General features: G+C 38.6%; 3 protein-coding genes and 1 long non-coding RNA gene across 18 annotated transcripts in view; 1 reads left to right on the top strand and 3 right to left on the bottom strand.

Moving 5' to 3' along the window:
- LOC105684712 (solute carrier family 35 member F6) lies at positions 1-3179 on the bottom strand. The gene is made up of 8 exons (XM_012398303.4): positions 2811-3179; positions 2454-2556; positions 2140-2287; positions 1480-1830; positions 1261-1345; positions 1007-1165; positions 756-910; positions 1-668 (listed from the first exon to the last, which is right to left on the bottom strand). The coding sequence occupies exons 2-8, from the start codon at positions 2528-2530 to the stop codon at positions 504-506; spliced, it is 1140 nt and encodes a 379-aa protein (XP_012253726.2). The 5' UTR covers positions 2531-2556; positions 2811-3179; the 3' UTR covers positions 1-503.
- A 19-nt stretch (positions 3180-3198) lies between these two features.
- Positions 3199-7279, top strand: LOC105684709. 2 transcript variants are annotated; one of them, XM_012398292.4, is made up of 3 exons: positions 3199-3533; positions 4701-4913; positions 4973-7279. In XM_012398292.4, exons 1-3 carry the CDS (start codon positions 3461-3463, stop codon positions 5149-5151), a joined length of 465 nt encoding a protein of 154 aa, XP_012253715.2. In that variant the 5' UTR covers positions 3199-3460; the 3' UTR covers positions 5152-7279. The 2 variants fall into 2 exon arrangements, with proteins under 2 accessions (XP_012253715.2, XP_048514253.1); XM_048658296.1 differs by lacking the exon at positions 3199-3533 and adding an exon at positions 3888-4353.
- Positions 3804-4340, bottom strand: LOC125501732. Its single transcript, XR_007279373.1, has 3 exons — positions 4201-4340; positions 4032-4115; positions 3804-3945 (listed from the first exon to the last, which is right to left on the bottom strand). It is a non-coding gene; the product is annotated as an uncharacterized LOC125501732 (long non-coding RNA).
- A 203-nt stretch (positions 7280-7482) lies between the features above and the next one.
- LOC105684708 (transcription factor 12) overlaps positions 7483-24527 on the bottom strand; it is a 49868-nt gene continuing 32823 nt past the window's right edge. For 3 of the 14 annotated variants that reach the window (XM_020851611.3, XM_020851615.3, XM_020851620.2), the window contains 13 exons: positions 18048-18132; positions 17402-17538; positions 16535-16813; positions 16241-16405; positions 15606-15665; positions 15086-15238; positions 14831-14948; positions 14113-14269; positions 13667-13756; positions 12242-12328; positions 11649-11794; positions 11406-11560; positions 7483-11314 (listed from right to left, as the gene is read on the bottom strand). In XM_020851611.3, coding sequence (XP_020707270.1) covers positions 11270-11314; positions 11406-11560; positions 11649-11794; positions 12242-12328; positions 13667-13756; positions 14113-14269; positions 14831-14948; positions 15086-15238; positions 15606-15665; positions 16241-16405; positions 16535-16813; positions 17402-17538; positions 18048-18132 — 1677 coding nt within the window. In that variant the 3' untranslated portion in view covers positions 7483-11269. Of the gene's footprint in view, positions 11315-11405; positions 11561-11648; positions 11795-12241; positions 12332-13666; positions 13757-14112; positions 14270-14830; positions 14949-15085; positions 15239-15605; positions 15666-16240; positions 16406-16534; positions 16814-17401; positions 17539-18047; positions 18133-23364; positions 24467-24527 lie in introns of those variants that run through there. The other 11 variants (XM_020851613.2, XM_020851612.2, XM_020851609.3 and 8 more) reach the window with 11 other exon arrangements.

Here is a 24527-nt window from a genome sequence, read left to right as displayed (position 1 = left end):
TTTAATTGATTCTTTTTATTACGTCCTTTGACTTCGAGCTAATAATTGAGTATCACTTTTTAAAATATGAAAATATTGTATTGTATAAGCCTATTTCTCTTTGTGTTCATATCACTTTTAAGATTCAGAGATCAATCGATGTTATTTCGAGTAATTCTGTTCGTTGAAAAAAAAAAAAAAAAATTCGTATAATCTTCCTCCTCGAATTATTGCGCACGGCTGAGTATCGATCGAGCGTTAAGTCTCGCGATTTCATAGACCGCATGTCCGCGCGGAGGGAATTTGTTGTTTTCGTTTTACTGTACAAAAAAAAAATACTTGGCTCTTCTAAATATGTATAGTAAACTGAAGCTTGTCGCATGCTACAGAATATTTTGTAACATCAAACTTGCACTTCTGATGCCTTTGGGTGGCCCATGTGGAAAGAATCGACATCATCGTCGTGAGATTTTGCTTGACATGTGATGTAATGGAGAAGTGACTTGAATTATGTCATACTTTTGTTACTGCTCTTCTTCCGTACTATCGGCTAGAGTATTGACGATGTTTTCTTCATCACGAGGTGGCCAATGGCGTCCTAGACGACATTGAAGTTTTCTGAACAATTGGGGCACGATAACATTGTTGTAGCAGGACATACCCGTCAGAAGTACTGCGAATCCTATGAGCTATAAAAAGAGTTAATATTGCACAGCGTTTTACTTGTGTCTTTTGCTTTTGATGTACTCAAAGAGGAAATTAAGAGAACTATTTACTTGCAAATAGTGGAAGGCCTGCCAGCGGAATATCAAAGAGAATCCCCAGACAACCAGTGTCCGCACGCTATCCAAAACCATTCGTGTAGTTGCACTCATTTCTTTTGTGACACTCAAACCAGCAAAGTTGAAAAATCCTATGCTTATGGTCATACCTTGAAAATGAATTGCACGTGCAAGGGTGTTAAAATAATAAATACATGTACGTTAAGAATGGGTAAATCAAATAGAGCAAATATTGAGCATATTACCAATGATTGCCATCAAAAGACGCCCGCTGTTTCCGATTTGTACGAGAGCATCTATAGTGGCCTCCAGTGTTCCTCTTGCATTGTCAGCAAAAGGTGGGAATGCATGTATATAATTTAACGGAATCATAGCGAGGCATATTCCTACAAATCCAAAGATACCTAAAGCATAAAACATCGAATTGAAGAAAGTGCCGTCCCATGGACATTCACAACGAAAACGTAAGTACAGATTTCTAGTGTATACTGTACGATACCTTCCCAACCAGCGGCTTGTAACGCAGGTATATCATAGCCAGCGACATATTTCTCTTCTATCACCATTTGCGTGGCGGTTATCACCTGTAAGAGCAAATACCTTCGATATTTTTCACACTATTTCCAACGAACGTTTCACGGACACGAATAAATGAATAAAAAAATTTAAAAATGAATAAAAAATGGAAATCATGCCAATACGGGTTGCCGCATTTTACCTGTGCACAAATAATAAGTAAATCGCCCGTGATGATGGAGTTGGTGCTGACTTTGTCGTCATGCATCATGATAAAGTCACTAAGGCCAACTAGCACCAAGCCTTGTATTACCAGGCTGATTCCAAACCATTCCCTTCCTCCTAATTTTCTCTCCAGAAATGCCACTGACAACATCCCAGTGAAAACAATTACAGATCCTCGCAGCATTTGAAAGCTGCTCGCATACGTCATATTCAGCCCTACGTACATAATGGACGTTGCAAACATGTCGCAGAGAGCGGGCAATAATAGAGTGAAGGGGCTGAATATTCGTGAACCTTTTGTAAGAGGCATAGAATCGACGCTTCCATCCTGCAATAAAAAATAATCAGAGTTATTGTTGGTCGGTTTATTTCCTATGATAATTTCAGCGGCTTGACCGATGTTCGGTTATCAGTGAAATGTTGATAAACCCCCTATCCATGGATATGAAATCACTAAAATGAAAAAAGGAAAGACAGATCTGAGGGGAGTTGAACTTTGACTTTGCATATGACTCATGAGTCACGCGAGCCAACAAATTCCACAGACGTGTGCATGGATTGTTGCTGATCTGATTGCAGAATGGTTTAGCTTATTAAATAAGATAGGCACCTAAATCATTTAGGGTAGAATAATTACCATCTTACGGCTGTAGTAACAAAAGGCAATCTTGAAGAGCAGGAGACATGACATTTCTCCCACAAACATAAACGACGATTGCACAAAAGGATGGTTGAAGTGGCGCGGTTGTCCATCTTGACCTGGCACTATTTGCTGGTCGGCATATCTGAATGATAAATAGAAAATATATGGGATATGATCCAAATACAGCTGCAGTTATATGTGTAATTTCAAGATCCGATACCATAAATTTATGAGTTTTATCAAGATAGAAAAATGATAGACGTATAGAGAACGTGAGATTGAATATGTAAATTGAAAATGCTAATTACTTGACTGAAAGTGTGTTGAGTGATCCTGTGACCACCATAACAATGGCCAACACTTTTTGATAGTACGTCCAAGCCATGATTAAGTAGTCTATTTGCTGCCTTGCTGTAAATCATAATATTCGATTGTTCAATAACATGTAACAGATACAACACAGAAATCAATTGTTCCATGAAGACTTCTCTCGTCAAGGCATGTCAGGGACAGGGCATAAGTAGATCACATCAAATGGGTATTCAAAAGTCAAACCAATGACAGAGTTCTTATATTTATTTGTGAAAACGGAGCTATGGATTGGAAAGAACGAGGATAGTAATTAATATTTAGAAAAATAAAAGCCAAAACAACCAGCACATTACCTGTTAGAAGTTAGCTACGTTATTTTTCCTCGTCCGGATAGATCATCGGTAGCAGAAATCTGTCGCGAATCTGGCTTTACAGTGACTGCAGCAGACACGAAAAATGAAGAGATAACATGAGAATCCGGCTCGTAGCGTACACTGTATGCAGCTGTTCTATATTTGTTGGCAGAGTATTTAGAATGCAAAGTGACAATTCACGACTCGAAAACTGGGTGTTTTTCTTTTTGTTCCGGAGGACGAAACGTCAAATCGGCGATCGGAGGTCGATCGAGATTGAAGGTGATCGAAGATCTCTCGAAGATCGAGGGGACTTGAGGGTTTCGATAATTTCTCCGCTCCGGCCCCTCGCGAGCAGTTGCTCGCAACTGCTCGCAGTTGTTGACCAGACAGTCGGAGGTTATTGTGGTGGGATGCATTATTTGTCTGTCAAGTGGTGAGCAAAGGTGATGAAGTATAGAGGCGATGATTCGTGAAAGATTGAGCTAATAATATCTTCGATTATCGAACAAGGTGAAGGTGTTACTTTCACTGATGGTGGGAGTTCCTCTCCTCCGATAGAAACAGTCTACTTCTATTTATTATGTGATCAAAACAGATCAAAACCGACCGATATATACCTACCTACCTACGTATGTATATTTACGAAGATGCGGATCTTAAGCAATGAGATTTTTGGTTCTCTGTGCATCGTAGTGGTGTTCCTATCGCAGTTTGTTATAGGTAAATAGATTTCAACCTAGCTATTCATAGTAGCATAACACGACCGTGGTCACTCATCAACAATTTATCTCGTAATATAAGCGTTTGGATTTAACTAAAGATAGCCGACGACCCCACCGACACATGATAATTCACATCCGTTGTCACCGTTGCCTGTCGTTCGATCAACCTCTCGGCAACATATGCAGCATCCCTGTGCGTTAAAAAAAACGTTTATCCTCTTCGAAATTACCTCGACTATAAATTCTTCCCCCAGGGCATGTTTCATTGGGATTATTCTGCGGACATTCCGCAACTTTTGCACATTACAACACATCCTTGTTCGACGAGTATCTTTTCTTGCCTCGCTATTTTTCTTCGATATTATGACGATGACAGGGGACGTGTAGGTACGCTAAAAATTGTTTTTCTCCTGCAATTTGATAAAATTATCAATATGACTTTCTCCAAGATCATAGACAAGATTAGATTAGATCAGATTAGATTTTTCACCCTCACCAACGAACCAGAAAAGATTAGAGGATATTTTTCAGTGTGTTTGAAAAATATTCCGATCCAATGTCTGTATGTTGTGTTGAATATCTACCAGGAAAGAGTAATCAGTTTAGCGATAGGACAGGCGACTTGACTAATTGTAAGATTGTAAAAACACAGGATAAAACGATACCTTTGGTAGTGTCATCGCATTCGCATGATAATGCTACTCATTGTAATCATAATATGTCAGAGGGTATCTTCTTCAGACATGGTAACTCGTGTCATCTGCCTGATGAAACTAATTTGATTCAATTATGTTATTCAGCCAATCAAATATTGTACGGTAAGCTTAGGTCACTGTAATGTGAATGCATGTACTGAATCAACAGAGATCAGAGATCGTACAGCAATCATTTGCATTTAAAACAGACAAATCAAATATTGACCTCTTGAGTGTTGTTGCTAGAATCTGATTCTCTGATCAAGTTACATACGTTCATGTTCGACTATAATAAATCATAAGTAATCTAGCCACCGGCTACTTTTCTCCGAATTTATTATTTTCCTCATCAATTCTGGTTATGGAGATTACTTCCACGAATTTTAAATCAGCATTATGTAACACTTGTTAAATATCAGAAAATGTTTCTCACATAATCCTCACACAACTGACTTGATAATTATTTCCAGAGGCTAAAAGTACATGTAACACGGATTCCCTATTGGAAACAGATGGATGTGGGAAGAATGAGAGGTGTATTACTCTAGCTAATCAAACGGGTGAATGTAAATGTATCAGAGATTTTCAAAGAATAGGTGACAAATGTGTTCCAACCCCATCTACTACTCAGCCTTCGATCGAATCTAGTACCACAAAACAGGATTCTACAGCAAGTTCTAGCGGTAAGCAAATAATTAACGATAAATCATTACTTTTATTAAATTGATTTCTAAAATTTCAGGAGGTTCGGTTGCAGCGGGTCTTCTGATACCATTATTCCTGATCTCCCTAGCAGTACTGATATTTCTCAGTGGTAGAAGATACAAATGGGTACAACGGTTTAGACAGTACCAGCAGAATCGTTATGGGAATGTTTTAGTTACTAGGGATGAGGATGATGACGATCCTCCTATTGTCTGAGATACATTTTAAGTGGTATGAAAATGTCAGGATAAAAAAGAATTCTTCTCACCAAGCAATGTTTTCACTTTCACCAGATCATTGGTTACATTGCCCAACACACCAAGTTCAAGCAAATAGTTGTACATGTTGCTTTGCATCATAAATTATTCTGGTCAATATTACGTTTGTTTTTTTGTTTTTGTTTTTCTCTTTTTTTCAAGATTAATCGTAAGCCGCAATGCGGTAATATATACCTGTAGTATTCCGTTAATTTTTATATTATCTTTGTCAATTTCTTGGATTGTACAAATAGAAATTTCTGTCTTTCAACTGCTTATGTTCAGAAAATGTGTACAGCACAGGAATATTTGTGGCTTGTTTCGAAGAACTGTTAATACGATTGGCCACTACGCGATGTGGATGTATGTATCATTTTTTTGTACATTCATATTATAGATAAACTGTTCAGTGTCTGTCGTATCGTGCTAATAATTAATGATGAATGAATATAAAGTAGAAAATAGATTTCATATGATGCTAAACAGCACCAAAGCGTTTTTGATTAGGTTCTACAAAGGCACTCCGAACAGCATACTTGCTAAATTTTCATTGTCCTAGTTACTGGAACCAAAGGAAATCTCATTCAATAGTGCCTCGTTGAACCTAATTGTTAAATCTAACGAATGTGTGCAGATTTCCCATTCCATCTATGTGTCCGAAAGTTTTCAAGAAATTACAGACGTAATTTATAAATTCCATGACGCACCTAATTGTATCAGAGCACACAAATGTTCCACGTTTTTAGGGACAGTTTTTATTGCGAAAAACACAAAATGATGAACACTTCTGTTCAAATGATCGTTCAAAAGTTATAAGCCGAATGTGATTGAATCTAAAATTGAGAATAGCACATGTGTAATGATTTAAGAATTCGTAATCTACTGCTCTATTCGGGCCGTTTTTATATACCTAAATTTTAAACTAAAGAATCGGTTAAAAATTTTTCACCAAACATCCCTAAAAATTCTCTGTAATACCAAGAAAAACTACCTACCAGCATTACCGTAACTTGATCCAGAAATACACTGGCAATTGAAAAATTAATCCGCAAAAGTTATTGAAACTAACAGAATTTTTGGATGATCTCATATATAAATTATGATAACAATAACCAACAACATCCGTAACAATAATAATAATACTGCTACTCCTATTACTAATAATAATAGTAATATTAATAATAGTAATGATAATGATAATAATAATAATAATAATAATAATTTTGTAATGTAATGAAACTTGTATGATACAAACAAAATTGTAAATACTCTTGCTAATCAGTTCAAGCATGCATAATATAATCGTTGCTTATAACGAAGGAAGCAAATTCAAAGAACGTGATTCTAGGATACTTTGATTTTATTGTCACTTTTTTTTAATCAACCTTTCAGAAGAACCCTTGAATACGCTTTTAAAATCTATTGATCTCCTTATAACGAGAACACGCATGTGATGCAAGTAATTTTTATTGATTCGTGTGAAGGTTTTTGTTTGGAAAAGACTCTTGACGTTGTTGAACGGTCGTTGAGAAAATAGCACTTGTTAGCAAACTCGCGAGTTGTGTTGAAAAGTTTGTTACCGATTAATAATTTATCCTATGTAAAATAATACGGTTGAGTTACAAATCATATAATTTGAGTTTAATTTTATTCCGATAATTTTAGACAATCTGAAATCGGCCAGGTAAATCAATACGTGTATTACTCATAAGCCCATATCTTGCCTCTGACCGAAATATTGAACTTTGTTAAGAGTTTTAAGTTACGGAACGTACCAAAACTTATGAGGTCATAACGCGTTATACCACATGTATGTAAATACATTAAATATTTAAGTTCAATACTCGATATCGTAAGTCATGATGGTTTGGCCGGTTGAATAATTCTTCCACTTCCATTTGCCCTCCTATCGTTTGCACAACTAATGGTGACGAACTAGCTCAGTACAAAATGTTGGTGAAGACCACGGAGCAACGATGCATGTATATTGGTGATTTTCCTAGTATAACGTGTGATTACATTGTAAATATTTTTAAATGAATGTATTTTCAAAACGAATAAATCAAGAAAATCGTAAAATAATAAAATCACACGAGTCGATTAATTCATTATTCAATTACCAGACAGCCAATAATCATAATATTCATTATTCCGTTGCAATGAGACTTTTCCTACGTTAAAAATATCTACTTATCACAAATTTTTTGGAGCGGGGGGAATTCCGGAATGAAGGACGGTCGAACGGTGAAAATATATGTGCCCGCAGATATGATAAAAGTGTAAGACGATGTTTATGGAAAAATGGCACATTTATTATATTATTAGTGATAATAATATTACTAGTAATTAAACATTTTTCTCAAATATGTTTTTATACGCGTAGATCATACAACATTCGCTTCCACGAACAGCACACTTTTATCTGTTCACGCATACATTTCACTACCTAGACTATTGACAAAATCTAGCTTAAACTGACTTAAAAACTATTATAGTTATATATTACATGATTTTCCTTTGAATATTTCTTGTTTTTCATTTTTTTGTTTCCTTTTTCATTTCTTTCTTTTTTATTAGATTTTTTTTTTAAAAAAAGTTCATCAGCTCACGCATTTAGCAGCTTAAATTTTTATGTCACAATGTACAAGTTAACTTATCCGGTAATTGTAGGGGCAGAATTCATGCCTCTCGCTTCCCCACGTTACAAAATTTCTCCCATGCTCAGTAAAATTGTCAGTTTTTTTTTAAAAAACTTGTAATAACAATAAGCGAATAGAGAGAATTTTTGCGCGGAGAAAGGACCTTGCATATACCAGCCATAGCATCTTTTTTGTCTTCGTATGATTACTGTGGAGACAAAACGTTATTTATTCATTTACTTTATCATTATTTTTTTTCTATCGTTTTTTCTCTTCATTTTCTTCTTGTAATTATGAATTCAGATTTCAGTGCGTTCGTTTAAAATTCATTTCAGTAACATAATACAGCTCGAAATACCTTCAAGCACAATAATATAGTAATATTGCAAAAAAAATATAATCGATGTTAAAAAATATGTACATATACATATTTGTATATATAGAAATAGCTGTATATATACACATACATATATGTATGTCTGACCTATCGGTAATTCGTAGTAAAAGAAACTTAAATAATAACAAACATGGAATATATTTCTAATGCTAAAAATTTTCTATATGTATAGTATGTGTATCTAATTGTAATTTATATTATAATACTCAAAAGTGCCAAATGTCTGGGATGTGTGCGTATAGTGTTGTAAAGCAAATTCAACAAAACACTTCTGTCCTATCTCATATATGTATGTATATGAATATAAACCAGAAAAAGCAATAACTGCACTTTCAACCTAGCGAATTTCTATTTCGTAAAAACTAGCCAAGGACGTGGGAAAAAGTATCGGGGGGTAGTAATCAGCTGCAACGTAATATTATATGATTTTTCATTGACGAAGCGATAACTGTTAAGTAACTGCAGAACTCTTTCCCACGTAAAAATTCCTAGCTAGCAACAATGAAATATGAGTGTGTACGCAAAGGTATAATATTATTGTCCTTATATCTTAAGGGAATGCGTTCTCTAGTAAGCACTCAAAGCACATTATTGGCAACAGATTCTCTCGAATAACCGACAGAGAATCTAAATGTTAGAATCTTTCGGAAATGGCATTCACTCATCGAATTTCCTGTTCTCTACATCGCCATTCCTGCACTGTCTTTCCATTGAAAAGAAAAATCAAAAAAATAGAATAAAAACAAGATACCTGATTAGAACTTATATTTTGCCATCATCGTGATTTTCTCCTGCCAACAACTTAGAAGGTGATCAGTAGCCTGTCTTTTACAGAAATTTTTGAGGCGCTAATAAGAGCAAAAATGTCACTGGGTTAAGCTGTGCTATTGTCTGTAGACAAAGGCTTGCTGCTGAACAGGTTGAACAATGAAAAATATATCAGCATATAAAACTATGGGGCAATAATGCAAGAAACATGACAGGCACAGAGACTCGAAACATGAACTTATGGAAAAGCAAAGTTTTACCTCAGTTACAAAGGGAGAAAAAAAAATAAGCAATGTAAAGTATCGAATAGTAGTGGCATCGCACAGATAATGCTTTCTTTTTTCTTGTAAAATGAAAAAATCATCAGTGGGATGAGGAAAGAAAAGCGTTGATTATGTCAAGTGAGCAAAATTCTATGTAAAAATTCAAGGTTTGTGGAGACAGTTCTGATAAAATGTGACAACTAGCATGGAATTGATGAAAGAATATGCTTCAGGTGCATACTAGGACATGTATCCGCTTAAACATCTCGCACGTCAGGTGCGGATATCCTACACACGCTATAGACAAAGTTAGGTTTCCTACTAAAGACCTAATCTTATTTATAGTCCTTGAGCAACGCATTTTTATTTCACATACACACATACTCATGTACCAGCGCATGCACCGACGCGTATGGATAGACACGTGTTGCGTCGCTCATCTGCAAAAGCAGATTACTATTCGTATAATTAGTAGCAAACCGAATTCAGTTTTGAAAATTTTAAATGGTAAAATATTCAATAATTAATTAAGGTGGGACGCCAATTAAAAAACGAAAGATAGAACCTCGTCAGTTTCATTTCATAAATAACTGTCATTTAAATAAATTTTTCTTTTTTTTTCTTTCTTTCCCACACCTAAAAAAGGGCACTGGCAATTGATTGTAAAAGAAAATAAAAATTATGAATCACAGTCACTTTTCTAAAAACGCTATCGAAACATCTGTACGAAATGCATAAAAACGAATTTATGAATTTATTATTATGATTGCAGGGGTGTTTTTTTTTCTTCTTTTTTAAAATGCATACATTAATTTTTATGTACAAGGTTTCTTTCTTATTTTTTCACCCCCGCATCTTCGCAAATAATTAGCATGATGAAATAAATACCCCCGACAAACAATCGATTAAAATATGTTGATAGTAAAGCCAAACGATTAGCGTGCGTCAGGATAATTATAGTCCGGTTAATCCCATGCTGCTATTCAATGGACATTAGTCAACTATACTTTCATTTCAAAGAGCCTCGTAACAATTACATAGTGGCCGGCATATGCGTAAAATGACGGTTCTCCTTTATAGCAAGGAATGGTCAGCGTTAAAAATTTATCTTAGATTTGAAAAAAAAAAATATGAAATTTGATAATCTACAACAAGATATGACCACGTCGTTGTTGATTAGCACAATTTCATCATTTTGTAATTTACGTCCAAATATTCAAATCTGACTTTAAAATCCGCTTTTGGGAAATGAAGGAAAAACAGAAATAGAATAGAAACCATGAAAATGTAGACATACCAAAAACGTAAATGGGGATGGGGGAATACCTGGTGAGACGAAGGCAACGTAACTTATTCCTTGCTACATCATTCGGCTATAGGGGGAAAAAAAAACCAAATCAATCGAGGTATGAATTGTATACAGAATAGAAGGTATCGATCGATTTTGACGTATGGTACAAATTTGTACAAATTTGTATTTCAACAGTTTGAGTAAATTGTTCGATGGACAATTTTTTTTGTTTGTGATAAATGATTCATTGCTGGAGGCAGATGTAAGTAAAAATTGTCGGTATAACAGTTTACTCGGATAGTTATGTGACCGCTACAGAAAGTCAATCCCGTTAGCGGTCTAATTAAAAAAAAATTCTTATTTTTTTTCAAACCTATCTGTATAAACTGCGTGTGGATTTTTCTTTTCATCGATTGAAAGATCCGATATTTCATTCTCTCTGGTATGGCCATGTTTCGCTGCCAAGAACCTAGAAGTGATGATGACACTCGCGAATCACGAAAATGCGTAACAGCTGTGGGGGGCGTGTATTTTCGCGAATATTAGTGTTTACCATTTTATGTACATGTGATCAGTGTATGGGATAGCTGAGAAGTGAAATAATTACGGCTATACGGTAGGATATTTAGAATCCAGTCACAAGACTGCGGTCCAGCGATGGGAAAACTTGGAGCAAATGCATCGCCTCAACACAGAGCGACGCTATGGTCCAGCCGCTGCTACTGCGGTTGCGACGGATTGTGTTGAAGGGAAGGTGGCGGCCCCTGAAACGGAAAATCATTCGTCTACCACATATTCTTTGAAAACAAGTTTGCAATATCCGAAGAACAATGGTACTTTAGGTCTTGGACTCACGGGCATTGTTGCGAACGACGGCTGTGAATGGGAGTGTGGATGCGGGTGCGGATGCGCTATGTGTGCTGCTAGATGGCTAGGTAATTTAGGTCCATCTTCAGCTTTTTCTTCTTCTCTCCTTTTCAAGCACGCCGCTTTTGGATTCAGGTTTCGTTCTGCGGGGAAAAGAAAAGAAAATAATATAAAATAATAGTTACTCTGCATTCAATTTCTCATTCTTGCAATCGTCGGTCGGTTACATACCTCTGACTTGCTGCTCCAGGGTCATAATAACTTCAACAGCCATATTGAGAATACCAAGCTTAGTTTGTGGTTTGTCGGTCTTGAGGTGTGTCATACACATTCTCCCCAGCTCTTTCAAAGCTTCATTTATATCCCTAATACGTATCCTAAAGGAAAGAGAAAATTCCATGGTAGAATATATGGTATTGTTCATGCAGAGAATAGCCATCCGTACCCAGTTAATTACAATAATCTACTACTTGGGCATAGTTGTGATAGCAGTAGAGTAGTGAAGTAATTGCAGTAGGAAAATGGTTGCAACTGTATTAAAGGTATGCAAATTGCGATTATTAGCATTCTTTTTAATCGTAGAATGATGGCTCCCAATTATTCTTTACTTGGAAGAAAGTATTTGGTATTTGGGAGAACAGAGGATACATACTATACAAAGACTACGGGCCAGTTGATTAAAATGTAACAATGATTATTTTATGTTTCTCAATTTCTTGACCATCTTATTAACGCAACAAGTAAGATTATTTGTGTGCAATTTTGACGAAACGTTATTAGTATCCTGATTTTTTTTGGTTTTTTCTTTCAACTTAGGGTCTTACCTTTCCCTAGCATTATTGGCCTGCCTCCGCTCCTTTTCCCTCTGAGCCTTCATGTCAGGATCATCATCCTCGTCCTCGGCGCTCGAACAACAGTTGCGCAATAACAATACTCCATTAATCACCTGACTTAGTTTCTTAATAATAAATAAAAGAAAAAGCTTCCTTCAAGTTATCAAAAAATTGTTGAACCCAAATTGGCAAATTAATCAACATAAACTTTATCCATTTCCTAGGAGATTTTCTAAATTCACTTGCCAAGAACTATGAACTAGATATTTCAAAATAATGTGATTGAATGATGTTGTTCGAGCGATGGAGTGTGTTAATTTTTTTATAATGACTCGATTATCCATGAAACCGTGGTCATCATTATTGAAATATGTTTAAAGTATTACATTAATGAACACACGCACTTAGGTCCATCATTGGATGTTCTTAGGAGCTGAGGTGTTTTAGCTGGCTGAGGGATAGGCTACCCCTATCGATTATTAATTTTTTTTTTTTGTGTTATCTGGAAAGGCCCATACTCTTTGTACACTTACGAAAAATTTTCCACATCTCATTTTTCCAACTACGGAATGATTTTTGTCAAAATAAGTGACAGGATGTTACTAATTAATTCAAAGAGAAATAATTCTTCTTTTACAACTATGCGATCACCTAAAAAAATCATGTCAACATATTACGTACTAAGAAATTATAATTTACATCATAAAAAAGTCAAAGAAAACCAATCGGAAGAGGATATCGATTACAATAGCAAAGGAAACAGTTGGGATATAGATAAATAGATTTGTTTGATTCGCATCTTAATCTGAAATAAAATAAGTTTTAGTCTGAAAGATACGAGAGGTGTTGTACACATGATCTCAGGTCTTACTCAGTCTAGCGTTTGAAATATGATTGAGATTAAAAAAAGTAAAAACTGACAAATATTTTATGCAATAAATACGTTCTATGAATAATATAACATGCCTAGCAGCCAGATTCCAACTGTATTAAAATGAAACTGATTTCAAGCAACTCAAGAGAAATCTTAAAGAAATCTCATCTTTGTCTGCAATCAGTGACACTTTAACTACCATTTATAAAAATGAGCCTGGCAGTAGTGGAGAGGATATGGGGATAAATACAGATTAGGTATGGCGATCCATGTATAATTTATATGCCAATCGGACTTGGATAAATTTTGGATGGAAATTTATTCAAGAATCCATGTAGGAAAAAAAAAGTTCAGATCAGATCCTATCAGAGTCGAAATTACAATTGATCATCTTTAGTTTAGTAATATCATGCAGATTGTCGATAGGATCGAACCTTAACTTTTCTTCAAAAGATTTTTCTGTGCTCGTCGCTGTGTCATGGGATAATTTTCGAGGATTTGGACCGAAATGTGAATAGTGCGTATTGCGTGTGCTCACTAACCTTTCACGAACGTTGTTAGCCTGACGCCTTTCTTTTTCACGCACCGCTTTAGTGCCCGGGTCATCGCAGTCTTCCTCAGCGCTCGAACAACGGTTGTTTAAAGACACAGCAAGTTAGTTTAAATTGTCACACTAGCCTCCTCATCGAATAATGACACATCTAGCATTTGCTGGATGTGTTGTTTAATTGCTGTATTCCTTCTCACGAATGTTTGAATGAATTTTGAATTTTCAATCATCAATTTAGCTCGCCATCAGGTACAGCAGATACAATACCCACGTACGGATGTAAAGTACAGATTGATTGAAAATTGAGCAGGCATTATATTGAGAGTGCTTTAAACGTGACAGACAAAAGTGAATTCTACAAACGATCAAATGCAACGAGGACTTGTCGTCACTGTTTCTTTGGAAATCGATGGTAAATGTAATTAAAAAGACACTTACTATCTTCGCGACCTCTTTGTGCCCTTGCCCTGAGAAGTTGAGTTCACCGTAGAAGCTCCTATGACACCGCTACCGGTAACCAAGTCACTGCTCGAAGGCTTTGTTTCACCACCACTGCTGTCTGGTGGGTCTTTCCTCTTTTCTAAAGAGATGTATTCTACTCATTATTGATACTGCCTTATGGAAGTAATGTTCATATGCTAATAATATAATATCTCTACAGAAATTAGGGAAGGCTGTGTTCTAAAAAAATTAATTGAATGAAAATTGTTGATTCAGTTTTTCACCGTTGCACATTAGATAAATGGCTGATAGTTGTTGTAACATTGTTGTTATTAGGAATGAACAAGAGTGCATTTAACTGCCAATTAAAAACAGGAAGTGACCAAGTAAAATCCTATTTTGGGCATAGCCTTATGTGTCGCAAGAGTACAAGTAGATAATGGATGCCCGCTCATAAAACATACGTGTATAAAACATACGTTTGCAACAGCTTAGGTATTTATATCAGATGTAATACACAATGGAAACTCTCTATAAGATATCCATATGAGAAATACACGACTGCCATTTACCACGAATGATCAAAGTTTTGATACAGAAAATGAAAATAGACAAGTTGAAGTCAGTAGTTTCTAGCCCGACCTATTACAGAAAAGGATCCGAATGTTCTATGTTCAAATATTAAAATCGCAATTAATAATGGACATTAACTTACTGGCATTGGATGCAGGTAACCTTTCGATTTTGATGGAACCATCTGTGTCGGGTGTCGGTGTCAGACCTGGATATGAACCTTGGGGTTGCGCAACAGTAACCGCAGGATGAGGACTCGTCTGTAATTGAACAGGAAAATTTATTGATAAACTTCGGTCACTCACAGATTCTTGTGCAGGAAAAATTGTGCAAGAGTCTTTGATTAGAAAATTGTGAAAGAGTTTCATGAACCCTGATTTACTCCAATGATTATTACCATATGATCCAACTGCGGCGGTGAGGTGTGAGAGTATAACGAGGTGTGGGGTCCAACAGGTGCAAGATGTAAGCCTAGCTGGCTCTCCGCGTGGTTCCTCAGTACATTGATCGCGTCATCCAGTCTTTCTTCCATCCGTGTTCCCTGTACCAACAGAATACGACATGCCCGACTCGATTACATTTCAGCCATCTTTGTCAGGATCTTATCATCTTATGGAAAAGTGACAATTTTTTTTTTAACTATCGACATACCGGCCAAAGGTGAGAGAAGAGCGGCGAGCGTACTGTCATAGAAATAAATTGAGTAAATATAAAAAAAAAAAAAATGAATAAATCAAAATGAATAAAATTAAAAGGAATGTAACAAAGAATCGAGTACAAAATAATTAAACAAAAAAGAATGAAAGCAACAACTTTTATCAATGTTGTGATGACAATGCAGCGTCATGAAGACAGCGGTACCTATGTCCCATTGATTAGTACATAATGATAAATAAATGAAAATCGGTGATCCTCACCTCGGCGTGGTCACGCAGGAAGCCGATGGCATCATCTAGCCTCTGCTGCTCTGGCGCCGGCTTCACACACAACACCAACGCAACAACAAAACCAAAACAACCAAGTCAACACAACGTTCACACAAACAAGAAAAGGTAAAAAAAGTTAAACGAAAGACAACACAAAAATAAATATTAATTATGGTGCACGCTCTCATGCTTTGTGCAACCCCAAAGCTATTTGTATTTAAAATAATTAATTCTCTATGGGGTAATCCGAATATCTCACTTTCTCTTTGATTTTTCAAAGCCTACAAACGACATGGGGAGGAGGGTAGAAAACCGGCATAATATTTCAGATATTTAATAGCATATAAATGCAGAACATTAGTAAATATGCATGTAAAAAACTGTACTATTTTTTCCCCATGTTTTCTAAAATCTCGGAGTCCACAGCACGATTGCTGCTTATTAAAAATTACAACGTTACGATGAACAATCGGTAAATAAAATCTTAAAAAGCTGTATAGTTTTTCTGCAGTTATAATCACAGTGGTGTAAGAGCAGGCTTTGCCAAACCGTTTGAAGTACGTATGTGGAAAAAAAAATGTATGAAAGATGAATAAATAATGAGCACATTATTTGACAGAACTTACCATGTGAATGGTTCCACCGCGATTGGGATCCGCGGCAAAATGTGGAGAAACTGGAGCTGTTCCAGAGGCCCAACCTGGTGCAGAGCCAGTTAACGGAGGAGGTGAACTAACCGGTGTCGACGGATTACTGCTATAGCTAGATACCGATTGGTCCGTAGGGTAAATCTGTTGAAACGCAATAAAGTTCAGTAACGATGAATTCTCTTAAAAATCTCCAGAAAATTTCTCCTCAACATCCGATCAATTATTTATCGATTTATTTATTTGAAATGAGATGCGTGAGACGACACGTACTCTTGCACTCACAACAGAGGCAAGAGCCTTGCCAAGGGTATCTCCCGTCGTCGGTTGATTATTTGTTGTCGCACTAGGTGCACTAGGGGCTGGTGGTGGTGCTCCAGGGCTATGACTGTATTGCAACGATGCAGGTGAGGGAGCTCCAGCGCCACTTCCCGCTGCGACAGCCGCACTGCCTCTAAACGTCGACATAGGTGGCAAAGAAGCTGCGCTCGTTACTGCCGAACCGAGAATCGGTGCCGCCGTCTCACCGTTTGGCGATATTGCGGAGTATGCCTGAAAAAAATCGAGAACAATTTATATCGCAACATCGTCGATGGAACCAGGGTCAATATAATTGTCGTCGAATTACGCCGCTGGGACTTATTATCCATCAACGATTTATCGTCAATTCTTGTAAATCGTTTCTGAAAATAGTTCTACATTATTCTATTGAGGAAATAAAATTTGTACAGTCGCGTGTACGCGGGTTATCGTTAGCCAGTTCAATTGCGTAAATCAAACATCAGAGGCTACTTGCACTTGACTATACGAAACATGATGTAGCAGGAGAGCTTAGGATCTAAATATAGATACCCTGACTCATTCAGTAGCAGCTTATACTGCAGCACTGTCGCAGGGTTTTCGGTCTTTCGGTCTCTCAATACTCTGGTGTACTTTTCAGAGAGGCGAACACGAGGATATTAGAAGACGGTAATCGATGAAAATTATCCTAAAAAATGGCTTATCGGCTCCATATTTTCCTTTCAAAGTTCCCAAAATATTCTTTTTCACTGCGCAACTTCGTTGGGATGAAACTCTGACCCTCCCCTTTCGAGATATTCCACGTATTGTAGAAATTCGACGTTAAAAAAAAAGGCTCACCATGGGGTCGTGGGGTAAGTGCATGGGGTAGGCTGGTTGTGCCAAATGAGATGGTGCGTATCCACTGTACGGAGGTTGTACTCCGCCGGTTCCTCCTGTCCACGGATCACCAGGACCCGCTCCTGCTCCGCTCCCATCTGAAAATTATTGAGATAAAATCAGCTCGGATTCCATTGAACGCTGATGATTGTTAATAATATTCAATCAACTCTGATCACCCAACGCCTGTAATCAAAGTTTTTCCATCCTCAATACCGACGCTCATTGTGAGACGATTGTCAAAGTATCGTTATTTCCGTGTCGCCGAAACTTCCACTGAAATTGGGACCGCTCGTAGTTTTTCTCACTTTTCTTATCGAATACGAGAAGCAATGAAAATGGATTCGCTATGGGGACGGCTCACACACACGGGGGAGAAGTTATCGTCTAACATCTGCGAGGGGTGGTGAATTATACGAAGAAAAGGAGTATCGAAGAACGTGTAACATATTGCGGTTGTTTGCAACTCGGATGATATTGTGGTCAAAATGAACGTCCAGCTCTCGAGTAAAAGAAAAGCGAAGAAAATCCAAAGAAAATGAGAAGAAGGACTTCTCATTTTTTTATCCGTTGCTTGGCGATAATTGCGACGTTTTCAAAAACTTACCAATATAATAGGGATCGGCGTAGAGTGTGGCTGCTTTCGGGGAGGTGTACCTTGGAGAGTCCTGACCAAATTCGTCGGAGCCATACTGAAATCAAACAAAAATTAATAAAAAAAAGGGTCGATTAATTGGTTGAAAATATTTTAAAAAATTTCCAAAAACAATTTCACACGACGCCTTCGAATCACAGTTGATTATGATAGTGGGAATAATGATCGGTACCATTTTCTGACCTCCGTAAAAACCACCGATCGGTTGTACGAACATTCTTCCGATCAAAATTATTCGCGCAAAGAGTAGATTGCAGAAAAAAAAAAAAAAACAATAACAGTTGATACGAATCCGGTGTAAAACTGCAGACGAATATTGGCGAGGTTCGGCGATTAATCGGTACGAAAAATGAGAGTAAAATTTCAAGAGCTAAGAAAAATGTTCTACCCGCATTTGACGAAGGATACCGCGATACTGTCGAGTGGAGGTATCGGGGACCCTCGATGTGCGCTTCCTTTTCCTTTTCTATTTCTTAGTCTTTTTCTATCTCTACTCCTCTGTCCACTTACACGAACATTTACATTTACATATCTCCACTTCCTTTGTACGTTATACAGCTACAAGGGGTAGATGTCCAGTCGGGTGGGAGTCGGTTCGACGTTTTTTTCGACCAATCGCAAACATCGCCCGCCAACGTTTTCTCAAACTATTTTTTTTTTCTATACACGTCCCATCATCGATCAGAATTTCGCGTTGAAATTAATTTTCGATAAATTTTCGACCGCATCTTAACAACGGCGTAGCTTATACAAAGGCGACACATCCGATATTACTTAACATGTATAAATAACGAAATCGATATGTATATACTTGTATCACATATGTACAATGTCACATATAATAGAAATGAATCGGCACTATGTGTGTACGAGAATTTCAATATATTTCGTAGAGCAAGTGCTTTTTTCCTTTCCAAGTCTCGATCCCTTTTCTCGGATACGGAATACGTCAGCAATTCTTCTACAGTAATATAAATGTCCGAGGCATTGATTTACGTCAATCGGAACAACGTGTCGTTCTCACCCAGATCTATATATCTATTCAATTTTCAAGACTACTCTCAACCCCCCCGTAGCTCGTTATTTTCAAGAAATAAAAAAGGGAACAAAATAAATTAAAAAAAAAAAAAAGAAAGACAAAAAAAAAATACTGGGGGTAGTGCGTGTACACAGAAAAAGTAATAATTTATCTTCGCGTTCACATAAGACTCTTCCATTTGTACATCGACCCGCATATATTCGGAGTGAGCACCTGCCTCCTTTCTTAAAACCCACATAGATGTTAACTCCTCTTTTAATACCAGACATGCATTTTTCTTTTCTTCCTTTCTCACTTACTTTATTTTTTTGTGCAACGCATTGTCATGTAGCGTGCAGAGAAAGAGCGAGCATCGCATTTTTCACCTATGCACGCACACTCCTTTCGATTCGCCGATAAATTTCGCTCGTTTATTTACTCATTTTCGAACGGAATGAGCGAACAATTTTTTCAACGTCCCTTAAAACACGGTTATCGGAGTATCTTACAAAATAATCCTTCTTCCTTCTCTTCTCTTACTGTTAAACTCATCGTCTGTACACGCACGTGTACGGAAGCGTTTTATTGCACGTATATATCGTAAGAAAAACTTCTTCGAAATTGGACGTAAAAATATATATAAATATATATATATATATGCGAACGAAATGGGGTATACCGGAGAAGTAAATTAAACTTCCATTAATTACCCTGGACTAGAGGCTTACAAGATCATCGTCATCGTCATCTCGAGACACAGGTGCATCGGGTGGTATAATACAACCTACACGTCCTCACGGGTTACTGTGTAACCTTAACATCCTACGGAGACTCGTGAGGTGCAGGTGTCTTTATCGTCGAATTTTATCTCATTACACAGGACGAGGACGTTCTGTTCTCTAACCCCCCCCCTCCCCCCCATCCTCCGTGGCACGTTTTTTTCTATTCCCTTTTTTTTTTGCCTAGTACGAAACATTTAAGCGCTATTATTTTTTCTCTTCCCCCCTCTAATTCACGTGCGTTGTATACATTTTATAAATTATCATCGACTCGTTAGTCCGATGGACCGTGGGAACGATCCGATACACATGGCTTGTACCTGCGTGCGTATCGGTAACACCTGACCGTCGCAGATGAGTCGTGTGCAGTATAATATACTCGAGGGGGATATTCGGTACAAACGAACTTCGGAAGGGTCGTTGAAAATTGTCCTTCGAACGCTACGCTACGCTACGTTGGTTCGTTATTTTTCGTCGAACGTGTGAGCTCCCGTTGACAATTACGCGGTAGGTATCGGCGGGTACGGAGGCGAGTTAAAACGGTCGGTGGTGGTAATAGTCGATCGAATTTCCGATCCCCGGGTGTCCTTGAACGACGTCGGCGGTAGCCGACGACAAACCGCGGATCTCGCATTTCTCTGGGCTTCTAGTTTTTCACACATTTCATAGATTTGTTGTTGTTGTTGTTTTTTCTATTTTTTCCTCGTTTGAAAAATCGTCGGGCCACACGACGACCACGGTACGACGAGAGGGACATTCGCCGCGTAAATGACCACCCGATTGTACCAGCAGACGAGAACTTATTCAATGTTTATTTTAGTTTACGTACACGTTACGTGTATACGTATAAATAAATACGTCATTAGGCGTTCATCCCGGAAACAATTTCCTGTACAACGCGCGTTGTAGTACATCGTGCATATTTCCACCCCCGCGTTCTAATTCGGTGTACATATAAAAGCACGGAAGAGAGAGGTCTGCATATAAATGTAGTCGGTGTGTACATATGTAAGCATATATATATATATATATCTATATACGTTTCTGTGTACCTGTTGATTCCCTCTCGCCACTGCAGACGGGAAATTCCGTCGAAGTAAATCGACCTTTTTTACAGGCGAACGTGTGCGATTTTAATTGAAACGACAAAATATTAGTTGGATCGAAGATACGTCCGATCGCGATACGGGGATGGGGAAGAGAGAGTATAGAAAACGATTGAAAATTGTCGAGTCAGAGGGAAAAATTGACGCAAATGATATGCGACGATGATCGCGCTCTGGTTACGGATGGACGTTGAGAATACAGAGAGGGAGAGAGAGAGAGAGAGAGATAAGTCGAGGCGCACGTGTGACGTCGGATCGAAAGTCGATGATTTTTCTGAATTTCCAACTAGGAGAACAAAGAGACTGACTGACTGACTGACTGACTTAGCTATTTCGCGATGACCGATCGCGATCGGAGTCAACGTGTGCGTTGGTTGTTACGCGCACGCACACACATTATACACGTCGTGTATCTCTTGCGCAGAGATAGAGAGAGAGAGCGACCAAGACCGAGTTGAAATTAAGGACATAAATGGCGTATAGCCTCTACAATCGTGGGATATATAAATATATTACAATCCAACTTTATAAGGTAAATATCGTGACGCTATACGCGATTCCGCGCGCGCTCGCCGGTAACCTGCGGACAGGGGGGGGAGGGAACATTTTTTAATACGCGTGTGCCACGGACGAAACCTTTTTTTCTTTCCCCCCTTCCCCGCCCCCTTTTATCTCGTTTTCTTTATCTCTCCTTTTTCCATTATTTTTTCATCCTTTCGTTACGTAGGGATCGTCGTCGTTCGTCGATTATATTATGGACTCGCACCGACGGCGACCTTCGACCTCCGCATTCGCGAGTACCGCGGTCGACGTCGCGTTGCTTGTATTCCCGCTTACGGATTTTCTAATATATATATAGATATAGCAGAGCGGAGATCTCCGTGCAGGCGGTTAATCTCCCGGTATGAAAAATAAAGTAAAATGAAATAACCCTGAAGTAACCGCTTCGCTTGTACGTATCGACGATCTGGCCCACAGATAAAATACTTGTACGCACCAGGTGCGCGGACGCGTCATTTCCTAAGTACGTTATAGGATCGCTTCCAACGAAAAGATGCGCGCGTTATTCGTTCTCTCCTTCCCTTTATTTTTTGTTTTTTTTTTTTTTTTTTGCCCGTCCACTTGCGAAAATTCGGGAATTTCGCGCGCGAAATTCAACCCTGAGCAAAATCAAACCTGGCGTTGTCCGCCGTTGTATTTCCTCCCCCTCGTGAAAGAAAAAAAAAAAAAAAAAAATTATTAAATACTTCAAATTCGTTTTACAGAAAATCGGTACAACACAACGACGACATGTGCGGGGTGTGAAATGAAATAGGAGGGCGAAGATCGCTCGGTTCGATATATCAGCGTTGCTCACAGGACAACTCTTCGTTCGATTTACAATTCGGTTGTGCTATACACGCGAATGGAAACGTTTCAGGGTTCGAAGTTTATTAAATATAATAAATACCTACTCGCGGTGGGGACATGTTCGCGCTATTCAACGTGTATCGTATTCACGTACTCTGCGCGCACACACGCTCGAATATCGGTACATAGTATACGTACGTACGCCGCCCGTACATATCGTTATATGTATAATGGAAAATATGTTATGGTGGCTAAGGTTTCCGACGACGCGCGGCACCCATTATTATTACCTTACAACCGACTCGACGTTGTACCTATACGCTACGTACGGGGTGTAAAAAAAAATCTCCATTCTCCTATCCAGTTTTCCCATTTCCATCGAACGCCGAGAGGAAGCGATCGGCGTTCGGAATTTCAACGGATGTCCGCGAAACCGGGCTAGATTTTCAGTTTTCGTCAGATTCCCAATTCTCCTTTTTTTTTTTTTTTTTTTTTCACCCTAAAATCAAAAAGTAGGTTCGCGTCTGTCCAAAAAGTTTAAGAGACTCGAATTCAGCCTTCGCCGAAATTGTTGAATACCGTTGCGAACTCTGGAGCAAAACGATCGCTCCTCGAATTCCACCTCGGCGAAAGAATTTTTTTTCGTCACACCCTGTAGATTGTGCACGGTGAAATGTTGGCGTACGTATCGCACACCTGGTCGATTCTCACCTCACTATAGTCAGCCCACGTATCAACGACTAGCGACTAATATTATACGTGTAACGATTAGTAATTAATAATTTTCAGTTTGAGACGCCCAGCCGGTACGGCCTCATCGTTATTATCGTCGAGTATTTATCGTATCTGCACGGATTGGTGATAAATTATTTTTTGTTCTTTCCGATGAGAGAAAGAAAAATTTTGAAAAACCAAACCAACTCTGATTCTGAAAACTCCACCGGAAAGCGTCAATTTTCGAATGACTCTTTCGAAATGATCAGAAAATTTGATCGTTGAGTTAATTGAAATGTTACCCCGCTCTCCTGTCCGGCGTAATACTGTTTCCAATAATTCGGCGACGAGGAAGCGGACAGCGACGGTGAGTATCGGCAGGCAGAAATTTGACTTCGCTTCAAATTGTGGCGACCGTTTTCCCTCGTCCCCGGTTCGCGGGGTCCGCGGTGCGGATGATTTTCGGGGGCGGGATTCGCTTCGTCCGGCAGGACGTTCCCGCCGGAGGACGAAGGTCTTCGGTTCTCGTGCAAGATTCCCGCGTTCCCTCGCCGCGTCCTCGACGAATCCTCGGAAATTGTCGCCCTCGACAATCGTTCGCCCTCGTCGAAGACGAACCGTCGGAACTCCGAACGATTCTGTTGCTCGAAAGCCGCGACGCCCAAGTCGCCCAGTTTGAAATTTCGTTGGTTCATCAGGAAGTCGGGGTTGTTTTTGAAATCGTTGTTGCATCCGCAGTTCGACGTTCGTCGTTCCATATTTTTTATCCTCGCGTAGATGGACTTCGAAGTTACTCAAAAATTGTCAACGATTTTCCGTGCTCTTCGCGCGACATTTTTTTCCCCCCCTCGGCGGTGTGGTCGGTCAGCTTCGATTCCGTCGTGTGTCCGGAGTGAAACACACACCGTTGGTTATTTTTAATACCTTATCACCGACACATCTCTTTTCTCACATCTCTCTCTAGACTTTTCGAATCTGTACGAGTCGCGCGCGGCGTGCGACGAACGGGAATTTTTCGACTCTTTAAAAATCTCACTACGTATGTACCGTACGGAATTCGGTATACGCAGACCCTCCCGACCTCTCCTGCGACGGTGTCCGAATCGATCGACGGATGCGGTGAGCGGATTGAAAAAAAATCAAATCCACCACAATCTCCGTTGTAACGACAAAAAGCTGTCCATTTTTTTTTTTTCGTGATTTCTTGTTTTCCTTTTTAAGATCGACGAAGATCGAAAGTAGAAATCGGTCGATCCACCAAAAATTTCCGAGCAGACGCTACCGGACGATGGAGAAAAAAAAAAAAAAATATATTGGAAACAGTTCAAACAATATTCGATCGCAACGAAAACATTTATCGGTGAACGGCGTAGCTCCGCGGAGTTTAAACACTAGAGAGTTGGTTAGCTCTTGGTGGTGTGAAGCTGACTGATTTGCTTTTGCCCTCGAGCCTCGAGTCTCTCGG

Source organism: Athalia rosae, chromosome 7 (genome assembly GCF_917208135.1).
Source record: "Athalia rosae chromosome 7, iyAthRosa1.1, whole genome shotgun sequence".
NCBI lineage: Eukaryota > Metazoa > Arthropoda > Insecta > Hymenoptera > Athaliidae > Athalia > Athalia rosae.
This window is presented reverse-complemented; position numbering and strand designations above follow the sequence as displayed.

Bases quoted from the DNA above. Each gene is read 5' to 3' on its own strand.
- LOC105684712 (XM_012398303.4), bottom strand. From the start codon at position 2,530: ATGGCTTGGACGTACTATCAAAAAGTGTTGGCCATTGTTATGGTGGTC. The intron at 1,831-2,139 runs GTAATTATTCTA...TTTTTATTGCAG, and splicing joins GTTACTACAGCCGTAAGATG to GATGGAAGCGTCGATTCTAT. The intron at 1,166-1,260 runs GTATCGTACAGT...TTTATGCTTTAG, and splicing joins ACAAGCCGCTGGTTGGGAAG to GTATCTTTGGATTTGTAGGA.
- LOC105684709 (XM_048658296.1), top strand. From the start codon at position 4,092: ATGTCTGTATGTTGTGTTGAATATCTACCAGGAAAGAGTAATCAGTTT. The intron at 4,354-4,700 runs GTAAGCTTAGGT...AATTATTTCCAG, and splicing joins AGCCAATCAAATATTGTACG to AGGCTAAAAGTACATGTAAC. The intron at 4,914-4,972 runs GTAAGCAAATAA...CTAAAATTTCAG, and splicing joins TTCTACAGCAAGTTCTAGCG to GAGGTTCGGTTGCAGCGGGT.